Source organism: Alligator sinensis, unplaced genomic scaffold, assembly GCF_000455745.1.
Source record: "Alligator sinensis unplaced genomic scaffold, ASM45574v1 scaffold30_1, whole genome shotgun sequence".
Taxonomy (NCBI): domain Eukaryota; kingdom Metazoa; phylum Chordata; order Crocodylia; family Alligatoridae; genus Alligator; species Alligator sinensis.
The window spans coordinates 102,855-118,655 of NW_005842060.1; the positions used below are offsets into that span (position 1 = coordinate 102,855).

At 43.5% G+C, this 15,801-nt stretch overlaps 1 protein-coding gene across 1 annotated transcript in view; it reads right to left on the bottom strand.

The window, feature by feature from the left end:
• The window catches only part of FBXL17 (F-box and leucine rich repeat protein 17), a 55,449-nt gene extending 42,123 nt beyond the window's left edge, over positions 1-13,326 (bottom strand). The window contains exon 1 of the mRNA XM_006023115.2: positions 13,270-13,326. Within this exon, the coding sequence (XP_006023177.1) occupies positions 13,270-13,326 (57 nt within the window). The remainder of the gene's footprint in view (positions 1-13,269) is intronic.
• Positions 13,327-15,801: the final 2,475 nt, after the last annotated feature.

A 15,801-nucleotide genomic window follows, 5' to 3' on the forward strand; every position in this document is an offset into this window, starting at 1 on the left:
CAGCCCCTTGTCGCAGCGCTGCACGGGGCGCTCCCCCCCGCCCCGGCCCGCGGGCCACAGCCAGCCCTGGCGCCGGAGCGCACAGGTCCCCCGGCGCCTTGAGGAGCCCTGCAGGCCCTGGCCTTCAGCACCCCCTGCGGTGGCCGTCATCGAGGACAGTCTGCTTGTCATCTACTGATACGAAACCCGACGCCTTTATGTCCTCTACTTTTCAAAAAATAGAGGACAAAGGCATCGTGTTTCGTACGAATACAGGGCAGAGTAGCAGAAAACCGGAATGCCCTCAATGATGGCCACCCGAGATGCCACAGAGCCCAGGGTTTGGATTATGGGGCAGCTCAGGAGGGCTGAGACCCCCATAAGAGACAACTACCACCCCCACATAGCCTCTTCACAGGCTGTTCAGCACCCTCATCCACCCATGTGTCATGGCGCACAGCCGCTGGCCTGCCCCACACCTTTCTAAGCAGCCCAGACAGCAGCAGCTTTTGGCTGCCACTGCTGAGGGCCCCAGGCCGGTGGTACTGATGGGGACCTGTGCACACAGCCCCAACTGCAGCCAAAATTTTTGCAGACCCCCACCCCCAAGAGCGGCAGTGTAATTTGAACCCTGACAGAGCCCCAGCACCTAATTTAGGCAGGCAAGGAAGCACGGGTACCAGCCAGGGCCGTGCAGGCCTGACTTGCATACAAGGTCCGATGTTGTCTGTGGACAGGCCCCGAACCCACCCTCTGGCCCCAGGGGTCAAAAAGGTTGAGCACCATTGCAGTAGAGGATTTGGTGTGCTGTCCTAAGTGCCCAGCCTTTGGGCATAGTTTTCCTTAAACTATTTAGCTCTGCTTTCACAGGTGTTCATAATAGGAGCCAAGATGTTCTATAATCCAATGACCGGAAAATAACCTCTGGACAAGTTTTCTCTGCTTTTTTTTAGTTGAAAGAAATGTGTACAAACCAGTAAGAAAACAGCTCAGTGATGTCAGTGTTTTGAGGAAACCTAAAGATTAACAAATGATCTATAGTCAAACTTTTGACAAGGAACGTGTGCAATTTGCCTGTGGGGGCGCAGTCCAGCAGCCACTTTAAATACATGTGGCATTCCAGTTCAATGAAGTAGGATTATCCACCCGAGTCAATTTACACCCATATTTGCAAGTTTGCACTCAGTCTTCCACGGTGATGGAGTATAGCAAGAGTTCCTAAACCGTGGCCCACAAACCACTGATGGTCCACAAGGCCATGGTCAGTGGTCTGCATCTGAACTGCAGGCAGCACTCCTTCTTCCTTCCCACCCTCCATTTCTGGGTTAGAGAAGGGTGTCTCATGAGAAATTCTGATGGTTGCCAGCTGTAGTTTAGTCCCAAATGCTTGGGAATGATTGGACTGTAGCTAAAACAGAGTCAACCCCACAAAAACTTCATGGCTCAGAAAGCAGGGACCCTTCATGCATTGTTTCTCCCAAACTAAGCACTTCAGCTGATTGGATTTTATGGGCATGTGTAGACAAAGTGGGGGTTTACTTCACCCTAAATTGAAGTGGTGGGTTTTTAAAAACACCACTTCAATTTAGGGCAAAATAAACCCCCATGTCATGTACATCCTTGTCTTACCTGCTTCTCTGGTGGTGGGGAGGGGAGGGTGAGCTGCTGACAGGCAGAGTGGTCCTGGGCTGGGGGTGAGGGGAGGCTAGTGCTTCCCTCCGCAGCAGTGGCCTCCCCCCCCCAGCGGCACCCGCCCACAGGCACCTGGCTCAAGTGGTTCTGGGGGTCACCGCAGCCATGGACAGAAGGACCAGGTCCCCATGCAGCTCATGCAGGCAGGAAGGCTCCAAGGTGGGGAGTCGGGGTGGGAATAAAAGATCAAGCTCGCTGCTTTTTTTTTTTTCCTTTGGTGGAGCCTGCCTTCCCAGGTTGCTGCCAAGCTGCAAGCATGGGCTGCTTGCAGAGCCCCTGAGCCGCATGGAGCCCAGTGCTTCACTCCGTGGCTCTAGGGCAGCAAACTAAAACTCCTCAGAGGTGTTTTAGTTTGCTGCGCCCCAAAGTCATTTAAGGCACATTATGCTGCTGAATGTGCTACCACAGCTGGAATTAATGCACAGTATGCCACTGACACATGCAAACACCAATGCCATTAAAGCGGTGCAAAAGCATTTAACCCGCATTAAAGTGTCATGCACACAAGCCCTATGGCTTTAACAAACTGGTTCATAATCAGATCAGCTGACTGGGCCTGTTTTAGGTCACCTCCTACAGTCACAATATAACACAAGAACGCAAGCTGTCCCAATGACTCAAGGATAACTTGGAGCTAAGAACATGCTTAAATTTTTGCATGATGAGGATCATGTTTTTAATTGATATGGGTCAAAATTCAGCCCACAGTTACAGAAATATAAATTGAGTTGCTCAAGATTTGCATCATATTCAAATAACAGCAGGAGTCTTGCCTTCACTAAAAGGATAAGTCAGATTTTAATTAGAATGTATATGGAGTTGTGGAGAATGCATGCTGTGACTAAAAACAAATTAAAAGGGTACAAGTAGAGAGATTACATGCTAGGTGGAGCAGGCATTTGGCATTCTGCCCAGAAAGAAATTATGTTGGGATTAAACAATCAATAACACCCCCTTTATTTTGCTTTGGTGCATATCATTCCAGTGCCATCCTTAATAGGATAGGATAAGGTATATTTTCATTATATAAAACCACCAATTCGAGAAATTTGGGTAATTGATAACAAATGAGTACCTTAAATAGATTCAGATCAAATCTGCAATACATTCAAATTCAAAAGTCAAATATAACTTTATGGCAAATTTGACGAAGTCTAATGAGGTTCCCCCTCATAGCATTTATCTTTTCAAGTACATGTTTCAGGTAGTACTAGCAGAACAATATTAAAAACAAAAAGTTAAGTACTCAACAACTAAGCTACACCACAACTAAGGCTGTCTGTGTAACCTTGATTTAGCCCCTTTCTGCATATTTCTTATATGGTGACATGCTAGATTTTCTACAAGATTCCTGCTTGGAATGAACTGGATGTCCACTGCCCCTTTTTTCCCCCTTATGCAATATTTTGACCCCCCTGTCTCACTGTGCACTTTGCAAGTCAAACTAAACATAGTATATAAGGTGTAGAATAGTTATATGTCAGATTATATAAAAGTATAGCAGGATAAAATGGTGATATAGTTATGTAGAGTTCTGAAGAGTTCCTATTTCATCCCCAAATCTAACTAGTAAAATATTGAGACTTGTTTAACACTGTCAGTTACATATATCTAAGGACTCCCTTAAGCTCTAAGGAGTTCTATCTTCTTTTCTCTGTAACCCAAATTTGTGCTAAACTCTGAGTATTAAGATCCTTAACTTGAATGGATCCAATTTATTTAAGTCCCAGTGAAGTGTATAACTGATCCTAGAGCAGGGCTGTCCAGCTTCTAAGTAGCTATGGGCAGCATGCCTCATAAGGAGGGATCCTGGTTTTCCTGTGATTAAAATTGCAAATTCTTTGGCCCAGCCCCACCCCCCTGCAAATTCTCTGATTAAAAACCCAAAATCTCCATTTTCCCGGAATTAAAATGAAGAGCCACTATATATCACTGTATGTATCAGTATGTATCCACTATATGTATGTATCCACTATATGTATCATTTGAACACAAAGTTTTCTTGATATATTTACAATTTTAAGCAACTTTAAAGGCTTACCAGTGCCTCAGTCATTACACTAAAATATATTCTAAATACCTAAATATTTTGGTATTTTGGGTTATTTATCATAGAAAATCAGAGCTTCCCCTGCCCACTTCACTCAACAAGATGCAGGTTCACTTGCAGTTGTCCCTGCCTCTATTTTGTGGTATTGAACAGCCCTGATATGCCAGGACCTTGCTTATGCTGTTTCCCCTCATTCCTGACCCACAGGCCTTTGGCCTTGCCAGTGCCCCTCACTCTCACCCCAGAGCCACCAGCCCCCGCCCTGCTGGTGCCCCTTACTCCCAACCATAGCTCCCTGCCCTCAGCATGTGAGGAAGAGAGTGGATGTGTGGGAAAGGGGGGTGTGGGTATCGGTGACAGATGGGGGTGCAGGGAGAGGTCACAGGCAATGCAGTGGGAGGGGTGGGCACGTGCCCCCCAAGATTTCTGCTTCCACAGTAGGACATGGGGCTACAGCGAGGCCAGACCATCTCCAGGTAGGAGCTGCCTCCGTGACACATCAGGTGGTACCTGTGTTATGTCTCAGCTGTGTGTTCTTGGGCAACCCTGGCACAGGATGCAGTCTGTCTGACTCACAAAGGACTCACCCCCCTCCCTCCCCTCCTCTACCTAAACGAAACTGATTAAGATGCAGTGAGAGACGCACCTAAGACCCTCAAGATAAGGGTGACAAGAGTGAACCAACTGCCCTAGGTCTCATTTACATCCGAGATGGAACCAGATGACCATTCAATTACATGAGAGATGGAGAACAGAAAGCCTGAAGCAGAGACTGCAGTGAATTCTGGGACCAGAGAAGCAGGGGAGCACTGCATGATGGGGAATCTGTGCTCCAAATGTTAATCAACCCATGTTCACACACACCCAGCTCAGCATTTATCAGACCAGTTCTAATCTGGATTTACTAAGGACTGTCCGCCCCCCCAGACACACACACACCTCTAAGTTTAATAGGCACCTCGGGCCGTACATTCCCCGGTCCCACTATGGGAGGCCTATTTAAACTTGATTGACTAAAACTCGGTTGCCGGTTGGGGAATGCTGAGGCAAGAGACCGAATCAGAGCAGGTAGGGGCAACATTTGAACAATGGTTAAGCATTCATCACAGCATCCAGCCTGCTGGAGCCCTAATCACAGGTGTTGTCATACCTTTCCCGAGACGACTGGTGGGAGTCCTCTCCACAAAAGGTTATGAGCACCCCAATAATTATCTTAAGTCTGTTAAAAGACTATAGTAAGAACTGGAAAAGTCATGCTAAGCTGAGGCTTGTGCACAACAAGTAAAAATCCAAAATCCTGATGCTGCAAGCTATCTATTGTTCCTGAAGAAACCATGAGATATCCAATCAGTATATCTGCCATCCATAGGAATTTCAAGCTGGCTCCCAAGTATTTGGGTTACTCCCTAATCTTAAGTGTTTCCTGATTATCAATCAGTTTCCTGAGATGGTCCAAACCAGATAACCCCTTATCAATAGGAAAGACAATGATTTACACTACTGAGGGTGCTACGGAGCAGCTGAACTGAGGGTATAAAAATCTGTAAGTGTGTGTGCTGCTAGAAAAAGAGGGAGAAGAGGAAGAGGAAAAGGAAGGAAAAGAAGTAGAAGCAGGAGGAAAGAAGGAGAAGAAGAAAACCCCTGTGCTGACACCATCCCCTGTCGTTCTTGGGACGCTGGAAGAACAGATCATCTCTCTCTTCAAGGATTGTGCTACGGACTGTGCCTGTCAGCTTTGCAGCCTGAGTACCGTGGACTAGGTGAGATCCCAGCGTTCTCTGTCTTCTTTCTAGGCATAAACTTCTGAACCTGAACTGTATCAGTTAAGCTTGAGCTAAGTTTCCCCAAATACTTAGTGAAACCAGGGTAGTATTGTCATTGTTTGTGTTTGTTTTTCTTTTGCATATCTATTACTACTAGTACCATTATATATTTCATATGCTTAGCAATAAATAACTTTTATAGTCAAACTGGTAGTAACTGGGTATATTTGTCCTTCTCTGCTTCTCTTTCCTTCTGTGCTCTGCAGCAACGCTTCTTTTACCTAAGCTAAAGATCCCTGTGAAGCCCAAAAATATTGTGGGGTCTGCTCATCAAGAGGCCAAAGATTGGGACGTGCTGAGTTTGAAACACATAAGGGGATCAGCTTGTACAGGCTGATTGACCCAGTTTGACTCAGACATGCCCCTATGAACTGAATGCTGGCCCATGAGGGTGTCAGCTGGACACCCAGCCGGATTCAGAGGGATTCTGTTTACCTGTGTGCTTGTGTCTGACTGCAGTTTATTGTTGCTCTGATGAACTGATTCTTGGCATATGAGGGTGTCAGCCTGTCCATGCTGATCAGCCCGGCCAGGTCAGGCGTGTCACGTTAATTTGTGTGTGTTTGTGTGTATGACTGATTTGGTGACTAGAGGAACCCAGCCCCATTTAAACCAAGTCCTGCAAGATAGCTCCATTGGGGGTGAGGGCTTGCAGAAGGGAGAAATACAGCTCCGTATAGTAACACAAGCAGCACATTGACAGAATCACCAAGACCCTAGTAACTATCCCTAATAAATGAGCACACCCCAAAGTAATGGGCAAATCTGGTAACACCCGGTGCAGGAGGGAGTGCTGCACTGCCATGGTGAGGTGCGGCAGTGGCAGCAGCAGTTGTGCCCCGCACTGCTGCCGGGCACATGTGCCAGGTCCCGCCTGCTGGGCTGCAAGGCAACTCCTCCGGAGCTGGTCCTTCCCCACTGCAGCCCCGCTCCCTTCTGTGGGAGAAGAAATCTGGTGGGGGCATGTGCTCCCTCCCCTCACCCCTGGAGGGAGCTTCATTCTGCTCCCCCAGTCCCAAGCAGCCCCTTGAAGGCTGGAACTCTGCCAGTATGCAAGGGAAAACTCTGATTTCCCACTTTTTTTTTCCCTTAAAAGGGGGAAATCCATTATTTTCTGCTTTTTAGGAGCAAAATTGTGTTTTTCTCTCATAAAGAAGAAAATCTGCATTTTTCCACAGCAAACGGAAAACCCAGATCCCTGCTCAAAAACTGCACTAGCAGGGGCTACGTGCCCCACAGGCTGAACCAGCAAGGGTCACAGGACAGCTCCCCTACCTGTTGCACTGTGTACCTATACCCCACTCCCATTGTAGCATGTGACCTTGCAGTCATTCCCCTGTCCCTGCAACCACCCCACATGGGTGCCTCCCCCATCGTTGCAGTGTGAGTGCCCTCCTGCACCACTGCACTACACTGCACACCATGTGGCCATGGCCTCATCCTGAGCTCCCTGCCCTGTGCTGTGCCATGCTGGACCACCCCCTGGGATGGGCTCAGAAAACAGAGTCAAGAATAGGAGCCTGGAGACTCTGGTTGCTGTTGCATACAGAGCAATATGGGGAGTGGTGGCCAGACAGGAGCTTAGGGATTCAACTTAACCCTTTGTAGGTCACATGTGACCCATGAGCCACCAGTTAGCCTGTTCTGGATTAAAGGACCAGATTACAGGTGAAAATGTGCTTCAACGTGGAATTTCATTGGACATCATCAATCATCCACTTTGTTTGGAGTTCCTTGACTATCCTAATAATTTTGTCTTTTTTTAATTTTGCCTTCTTTTATTATCATCCAGTTTTCTGCTCACTAATTTATACTTTAGCCACTAGGTTTTTTGCATTTGGTAACTGGGGCACTGCTCTTAGGGCTTTATGGAAATAGACCATGTATTTACTCTTTTAATTTTCTATTTCTTAAGAATACTTAGGATAGCTGACCCATCTGATCAATTCTTTCTATTGGCTTATTTTATTATTAGGAGTTAAAATCTGCATAAATCTGAGTACGTTCTGCTAACTCATTGTGTTAAGTGTGCCTTGTTTGTTCCAACAGGATGTTAAAAAGCGGACTTTGATTATCCAGTCAGAAAGAGTTAAGGATAGGATCAAGAAAAATCAGCAGAGAACTCTAGCATCAGTCAAATTCAGAAAGAAAACTTAGTTGGAAGTTTCTCCTGTGAGTGCTACCTGAGTTACCAATAAAGCTTTTCTTTTTCATGCTCTAGAATAGGATTAGCCAACCTATAGCAGATGTACTACAGGTAGCATGGGCAGCCTCAGTGTGTACACTGGATCAGGCAGGAAGCAGAGGAAGGGGATCCGAGTGTCACTTGGAGTGGGTTCAGGCTTAATTTGTAGCCCACTTGCCAGAAAAGTTAGCTCCCACTGCTTTAGAATTATCTGTTGTAACTACTCAGCTATTTAGAAAAAATGCTTCTATAAATCCATTCTTCATATGACATAGGACAAGATTATACACGATGTGTTGCTGTTGTATTTCATTTAGTTATCTATGAGCTCCTTCACAATGGTGTGCTCAGTCCTTTTCCTAACCAGGAGTCCATTAGTATGCCATGCCTTGGGATTTATATCAGGAAAAATATTGCTGTAGGTCCTTTCCTCTAAACATTTGGGCTGCTTACAGATGTAAAAAAAACAAACAAACCCCAAAAAGTGTTTTATTTTACACTTGGCACACCCCTGTGCCAACCCCCAGCACATGCCCAAAGGAGGCATCACATTAGTTTGACCCGGCTTGCCCAACATCTGTATAAACTGGGTGCTTCAGCGGGGCTTTTTTAGCATGTTTAATAGCTGATTGAATCAGCTATTAGATAAAAGCACCAAAAATCTCTGCTGAAGTGCCCAATCTATACAGACACTGCTAAGCTGGATCAAACTAACGCGCTGCCTCTTCCCGTCAAGTGAAGTTTGTTTGTTTTTTCACATCTGTCACCAGCATTCATCTTGTTCCCACAGAATCTTTTAGTGCCACTTCCCAGTTTCTACAACCTAATCTATCCTTTTTGTATAGACATGACCCTCAAGATGCCATGTCATTAACTTTGGGAAATTTCCCTGCACAGATCTTCAACTAAGGTAACTTTTCATTGAATTCAACACAGAATTCAGCAACCAGTCACTTATTTTAAAACAAACAAAAAAAGCGGCAGTGGCAATTTTTGCATAAGAGCCGAGCAGTTAGCTCACTCACTGGAGAAGTAAGACCTGGATTAAAGACTTCCGTTAGTCTGAAAATATTGAAACTCACATGTCCCATTTCCCTAATCCTTCTCCCTCCCAGGAAAGGGCCCTAATCAGTAGCTATAGACTACTCTAGGTGGGGATGCTTGCTGCTCCTCTTTTTGAAGCTAAGCCACTAGATAGCAAAGAATGCAAGATTCCTAGAGTTGGAAGGAGTGAGTAAGGGAGCGTGCCCACTTGAGTCCAGGCTTTATAGGGTAGGATGTTGTGCTTCAGTCCCTGCTCCCTGGACTTTTTAATATATTTTTCATTAAACAGTCACTGGAGGAACACAAGATAATGTTGAGAACAGCCTGTATGTATATCAGGCTTAAGAAACTCCAGAATCAGAGATGTAGATATGCTAAAAGAATATTTTCATATTAAAATATATCATTCCTAGAAACGCAAAAATCTAGACCAACTGAGAAATTGCAAAAAAAAAAATCAAATCTTTTTCTGCAAACTTTCGGGCTCATGTGCCCTTCATCAGGTTCATGGAAGGACACATGAGCCCGAAAGCTTGCAGAGAAATAATTTTTTTTTTTGCAATTTCTCAGTTATTTTAATAAAAGGTATAATTTTGGAACCAAGAGTTCTATATTTTTGCATTTCTTTGTCTCAGACCAACATGGCTACCACATTCATTCCTAGAAAGGCAGACAAGGTTCTTTGAGTAAATACGATATCTTTTATTAGACCAACTCAAATAGTTGGAAAAATTCTTCTTAGCAAGCCTTTGGCACAAACACCCTTCATCAGGCTGAGGAAGCAACTGCATTCCTAGAAATGCACTCAGCAAACAGTATAAATATGTGTGTATTAATAACCATTCAAAAATGTTTGCATGCATTTTTAGTTAGTATATATGAAAGGACAAAATTAAGATATGTTTCAGATGCATATTTGCATGTGCAGGCCTTATAGCATATGAATATTAACTCATAAATTTGAAATATATATGTAGTGCCTGTGTCACATAGGTTGATGAAGTGTTTTCCAGTCTATTAGTAGCCAGGAAGATGTTGAACTATAAGCTGGAGTCTGGTATCCCCTGCCTTGCCTTCATTGCAGTTACATTAAAGTACGCTACTTGTGTATGCTAACTTAAATATGATTATGAATAGATGTGATGTATGCTATATGTATGCTGCCTGCTGTATGACCCCTCTGCTGTATGAGGGTCACTGGCGCAGGTTCAGCGGGCCTAGTAAACTCCAGAACCTCTGAACTATTGACCACTGGTGTGAATGCACGTGCATGACTAAGAAGAAAGTGAGAGAATGTGCTAGGGAGCATGTGCGAGTGAGATGTCAATTACCGGTGACTTCTGGAACCTTTGTGTATGGGGGTTATAAATGGAGAGTGTGTGAGGGGCGAGTTTGAGGGTTGGAGCAGTGTGGGTGTTGGACTGTGCGTTGTAAGGTGTGGTTATAGGTTGTGAATCTTAGTGTGTGGAGTTGTGGATTCTGTGATTCAGCCCTTGTGGAGATTGAATAAGAGCCAAGCTGTGTGACTCTTCCTCAGAGTTTCCATTGCCTCAAATAGAGCGCTGAAGTCAGTCAGCTCCCGAGAACCAGTCCCTCTTGGAGTGAGTGGCTGCTAGCCTCTGTGCAAGTATCACCCAACCCCAGGTGAGGGATTGTGGATAGATTAGGCCTTAAACACTCCATCTGTAAATATTTAGATGTAGCATTTGTATATAGTGGTTCTAGTTCTAGTGTGTTAGTTTTGTTTCAATAAACTCTACATTCAATTTCACTTGTATTAAGGTTTCAATGTTTAATTTATGCAAATCTGTTAATTGGCTTGAGGCAGCACAGTGACAGATCTGTGAATACCTCAAGTGTGACGATTGCACCCATCCCTTACTTGGAGTTTTTGGAACTAATTAGACTAAGTGAGTGTTTCAGATTGGCTTTCAAAGTCTCCACCCAACAAAACATTATCTATTGAAGATAGACATTTTAAAGGTAATTTATTCTTAAAAATTATGTCTGTACAACATAATGTAGTGCAATGCAGAGATACCTTTAGACACAACTGAACATGCAATCTCATGTGCCAGTCTACTTGACCCAAAGCAATGCTACACAAAGATACCCAGGTTAGCACTCCACACATTAGCTTTGATAAATTTGTATTAGCGTGATAGTCAGGCTAATAAGCCAGCTCCTCAGTTGAGCTAATTAGCCAAGTGCAGTGCCCTACTAACATAATAATAATGTGTCTGCTTCTACAGCTAATGTGAAGAGGTAGCTGAGATATCTATATAGTGCTACCCTCTAGTATAAATATATCATCAGAATCTTTGAAGAGCTGGGAAATTAGGTTTCTGGTCTACTGGTGTTCATTTTTAATGGAGCGTGGAATTCCCCAAATGATATTTTAGAAGACTAAAGGAGTATTGAAGGGTACTCAATCGATAAGTGACTCAAGGCACGTCTACACATGATGCTACTTCATAGTAGCAACACACTACAGCATCATAGCATCAGTGAATAAAAACTGTGATGCCACAACTACGTCGCCATAGCGGCATGCTCCCTTGCTATAGCATGTCACTACAGCAATGTAGCAGCTAAAAAAAACCATGCACCACATAAACAGGGCAGTATGGGCTGTTACTAAATGACAGCACAGTAACAACAGCGCTGTAGAGGCACACGTAGATAACAATAGTCCTCAAATAGTCCTCAAATCTGAGGGCCCTCAGATAACAATAGTCTAGTTAGCCTGATCTCAGTCCCATGTGAAATAATGGAAACACTGATACAAGATTCAATTACTAAAGAATAAAAGGAAAGTAATCTAATTGATGCTTATCAACATTATTTTATGGAAAATAAGACTGATCAGACAAACTTGATTTTATTCTTTAGTAATATTACACATTTGATAAAGATAACTGCATAAGTGTGCCTGACTTTTCTAAAGCAGGGATTGTTTTGCTACTGTTTGTGACTCACCTCTCCACTGCAGGCTGCAAGTCCATACTCCCGGTGGTCAGCACATGTTTTAGAGTTAAAACAGAATGACGCAGGTTGTGGGACAAGGGAAGCTGCCTCTACTGCCTTAGCTTCAGTTTGGTGCTGCTTTCCTGAGCTGCTTCAGGCTGGATCCAGTTTCTCCAGGAACCAGAATTTACATAAATTTACACTGATTGCATCTAGTTATATTGATTGCTCTTTCATTCTTTCCCCCACCCCCTCCTATTTAACATGTTGATATTTAATTTCTAATTACTGCCTCCACTTCACCACTAAATTAGGACAGACTTGTAGTCAAAGCTCTCCTCTTTCTTGATTGTAGAATCTCACTTTCTGGTCACTTAATATATTCTTCAAAAATTCTAAATATTTGTGCTCTTGCAATGTACTATTCTCATTGTTGCTAAATACTATGATGGAAGCATATTACAATTTCATCATCCCTGCACACTTACTAACTGGATAAGACTAGAAAAAAAGCAAAGAACCAGAAAGAAAAAAAATCAGACCCATACAATTGTATTGAATTCTTCCGCTGGTCTTTCATAAAAACAAGATTTAATTAATTGTTATGAAAGAATTTATTATTTTCATTATAATAAAGATAAATAGTATAAGCAGAGAAACTTTGGCTTGGACATTACTGAACAGACAGTTAAGAAACTTTCAATATAATCTTTATTTATATTACCGAATCAAAATATTTTGATTCTGTTCCAGATTCTCTCTTTAAACTTTCAGACACAGTGTCAAAAAAGGTCACTTACAAATCTATAACAATCACCAGTGTGAGCAGGTGTCCCAAATCAAGTCAGAAAGACAGTGCATTTTGGCAGAGCCTTCCCCTTGCATTTTTCTTGTCTGCCACGACTTTGATGGGAGTTAAAGTTAGTACTCACAGGTGGGTGGCCTCTGATTTTTAACTAATGCCCAGAGTAATGCTTATTCTTTTCTTGATACTACTGCAGCTGGGGAAGACAGCAAACCACCTCCCCAGAGGTAACACCCTTATGCATTGAAACCATTTTTGGGGAAGGCTTAGGTCCTTACCCAACACTTGGTGTTTCCTTCTTCCCCCCTCTGCTCTCTCTCTCAGAAAGCAGAGATAAACAAACTGCAAATCAAATTGTTAATTGGCCAGCTGCAGGCTTTTTAATTCGCTCTTTCTCTCCTCATGGAGAGATCCAGCTTCCAGCCTGGTCAGGTAATGTAATCAGTCCACAAAAATGTTCAATCCCAATGTCTAGCAACAAAGTCTCCAGTTAAGCAGAAGTACCTGGTCCCACAGAGTTTTCAGTGAGGTTCACTACCAGTGTAACAGGCTGCCTGGCTTCTGTTTGCCTTTGGGCACACTGCCTGCGTCACTCCCATGCCTCCACATGGGAAACTGGCTCTGTCGTTGCAGCTGTCTCTTGGCTCCGGCTCCTCTCCCCTTCCAGGGAAATCATTAATCAAGTCTAGCTCCTCTTACAGGGGCTTGTTAATTGACACTTTACCAGATGTGCCAGTCTCCGATGCAGCGAATGCTCTAGGCACCAGCCAAATGACGTCATCTCGTCATGAAAACACAACAGAATAGGTATTATGATACATTTATTTCAGCCTACCAGCTTCCCAAACTATCAACAACTGCCACTTTCCAAGAATGTATTTTCTTAAGCATCTATTCAGCTAAGAATGTTGGGCTATTACAGAAACATGCATGGAATAACAGCAAACTATCAGCTAGAATCTACAAGACCTGTGTGCTACCATCCTTGCTTTATGGTTCAGAAACATGGACTACATATGCTAGGCATATCAAGAGACTGAACAGCTTCCACATGAGATGTCTGCATAAGATTCTGAAAATAAGGTGAGAAGAAATTATACCAAATACAGAGGTACTGAAGTAAACAGGACTGACACACTTAGAACACACTATCAAGAAGAGGAGGTTATGATAGATGAACCATGTTAGGAGAATGGAAGAAGACCCTATACCCAAGAATAATTTGCACAGTGAGCTTTCTGATGGCTCTAGAAAGCAGGGTCACCCTCTATGGTGGTACTACGTTGTGTGCAAAGATCGTATGAAGGGTTTGCTCATTGTAGCCATGTTGGTCTAAGAACATAGGCAGGCAAAGTTCTTTGGGTAGATGTGATATTTTTATTAGACCAACTAAGTAGTTGGGAAAAAGTTCTTTGCAAGATTTTGGGCACAAACCCTTTGTCAGGCATAGGGAGACTCTGCTGTTGTTATGTATTATACATTGTTATGTATTATATGAAGTCATTCAACATCAACGTATAAAGCTGGGAGGATGGCACAGAATCCTAACCAATCTGGAGAGAAAATCTGGCACTGGGTACAGCTCAACATGAACTGGCTCTGATCCAGAGGATAGAAGCAAAACAAAAAAAGAAGGAAGCAGCATGCTGTAAACTTGGATTCCAACTCAGACAATCCATGGATCTGTGAAATTTTTAACAACTTGTGTCACTCAAATTTGGCATGTCAGCCACAGATGGATTAATCAGGCATCTGACTAAACCTCTCATGTGTACACCATGATCCAGTGGATTGACAGTTGCCTACTACTACTCAACATTAAATCAGCCTTCTAAATTGCTCACCTGCAGATTGATCCTGTATGATACCAAGCTCCTCTAATCTAAGTGGATATATCACAATAACAAATTAGGCTTTAACCCTTTAAGCTCCAAAACCAATCTTCCCCAGAGTTTCTAAATCCACTGAACTTTTACAATGAATGTCTATCAAAACATACACGTTTATATTGATTTCTTTTGAATTGATTTAATTATGATAGCTTAACAAATGAGAATCAATCATTCTGTAGCGTATAAAGTGCTGTCAGGTTGATTTTTCAGAAACTAGTTTGACTTCCTGTGGATTTGTGTACTTTCCTTTTCCCTTTGTGCACTTATTTACTTCATGGTAAATGTTACATTAGTTATTCAGAATCAGAAGTCATGGTAGAGGTGATGTCTTTCATTAGACCAACTAGATTTTTGCAAAAAAAATTCTTTAATTGCAAACTTTTGGGCGCAAGCACCCTTCTTCAGGCATAGGAGAGAAGATTGTAAAAGTTCTTCTAGGTTGAAATTAAAGTTTGTATTTTATAGGAAAGTTAAAGGTGTGGTAAAATCTTTTGTTAGGAACAGTTCATTTTATGCCAGTTAGGCTCAGAGAAAATGGAATAGTCCATTGTCCTCAAAGTTGTTTGGTGGCAAGCAGGATGTAGTCATATTTCCTTCTGGTTATAATGTTTCATATTTCATAGAAGAGTGTGAGTGGGCAGCCTTACCTGCTACTCTTCACCACATTGGAATCATGGGGACCTCTACCTCATCTTCTCTCCCTCTTTCCTGCCATGTCTTTGATGTCAAGTTATTCTCAGGAGTACAGATGGTCTCTCGAGTGACGATCATATAGACAAGGTCATTCTTCCACAGAGCTCCACCACCCCTACACCCTGCCCCTTTCAACTCGGGTGATAAGTCATCTTTTCCCACTGGCATTGAGTGCAAGTCACTGGTTCTCAGGTCCCCTCTGGCCTGGATCAGCTTTGGTCTTCACAAGAGGTTGATGGCCATGCTCTCTAGGTGGGCCTCTTCTTCTTGGGTGTTAAAACTCAGCTTGTGATATTCTTCTTTCTCTCTGGGATCAGTGAATATCTGGGAACTGGGTTCTCTGCCTGCCAGTCCCAGGGGTTCACACTCAGACGCCTCACTGAGTCTCAGATGTTGACTCGCTGATTTGATATATTTGAACTGAGGTGTGCAGGGGACCTGTCTTTCCCCAAAATGTTTCCCTAACCTGGGATTATGGAACTATACAACAAAAGAAAAAACTTCTGAGCCTGTTCTAGGCTCCAGTTCTACTGTTGGTAGCTGCCTCAAGCCTGTGGGCTCTTTGGTTCAGTTCCTCCAGGCAAATCACTCCTTTGCCCAGGAATCTAGGACATTCAAAGGCTCACTGCCTCTGGTATCCCCTCCTGCCCCCTCTCCTGAGGGCTTAACAC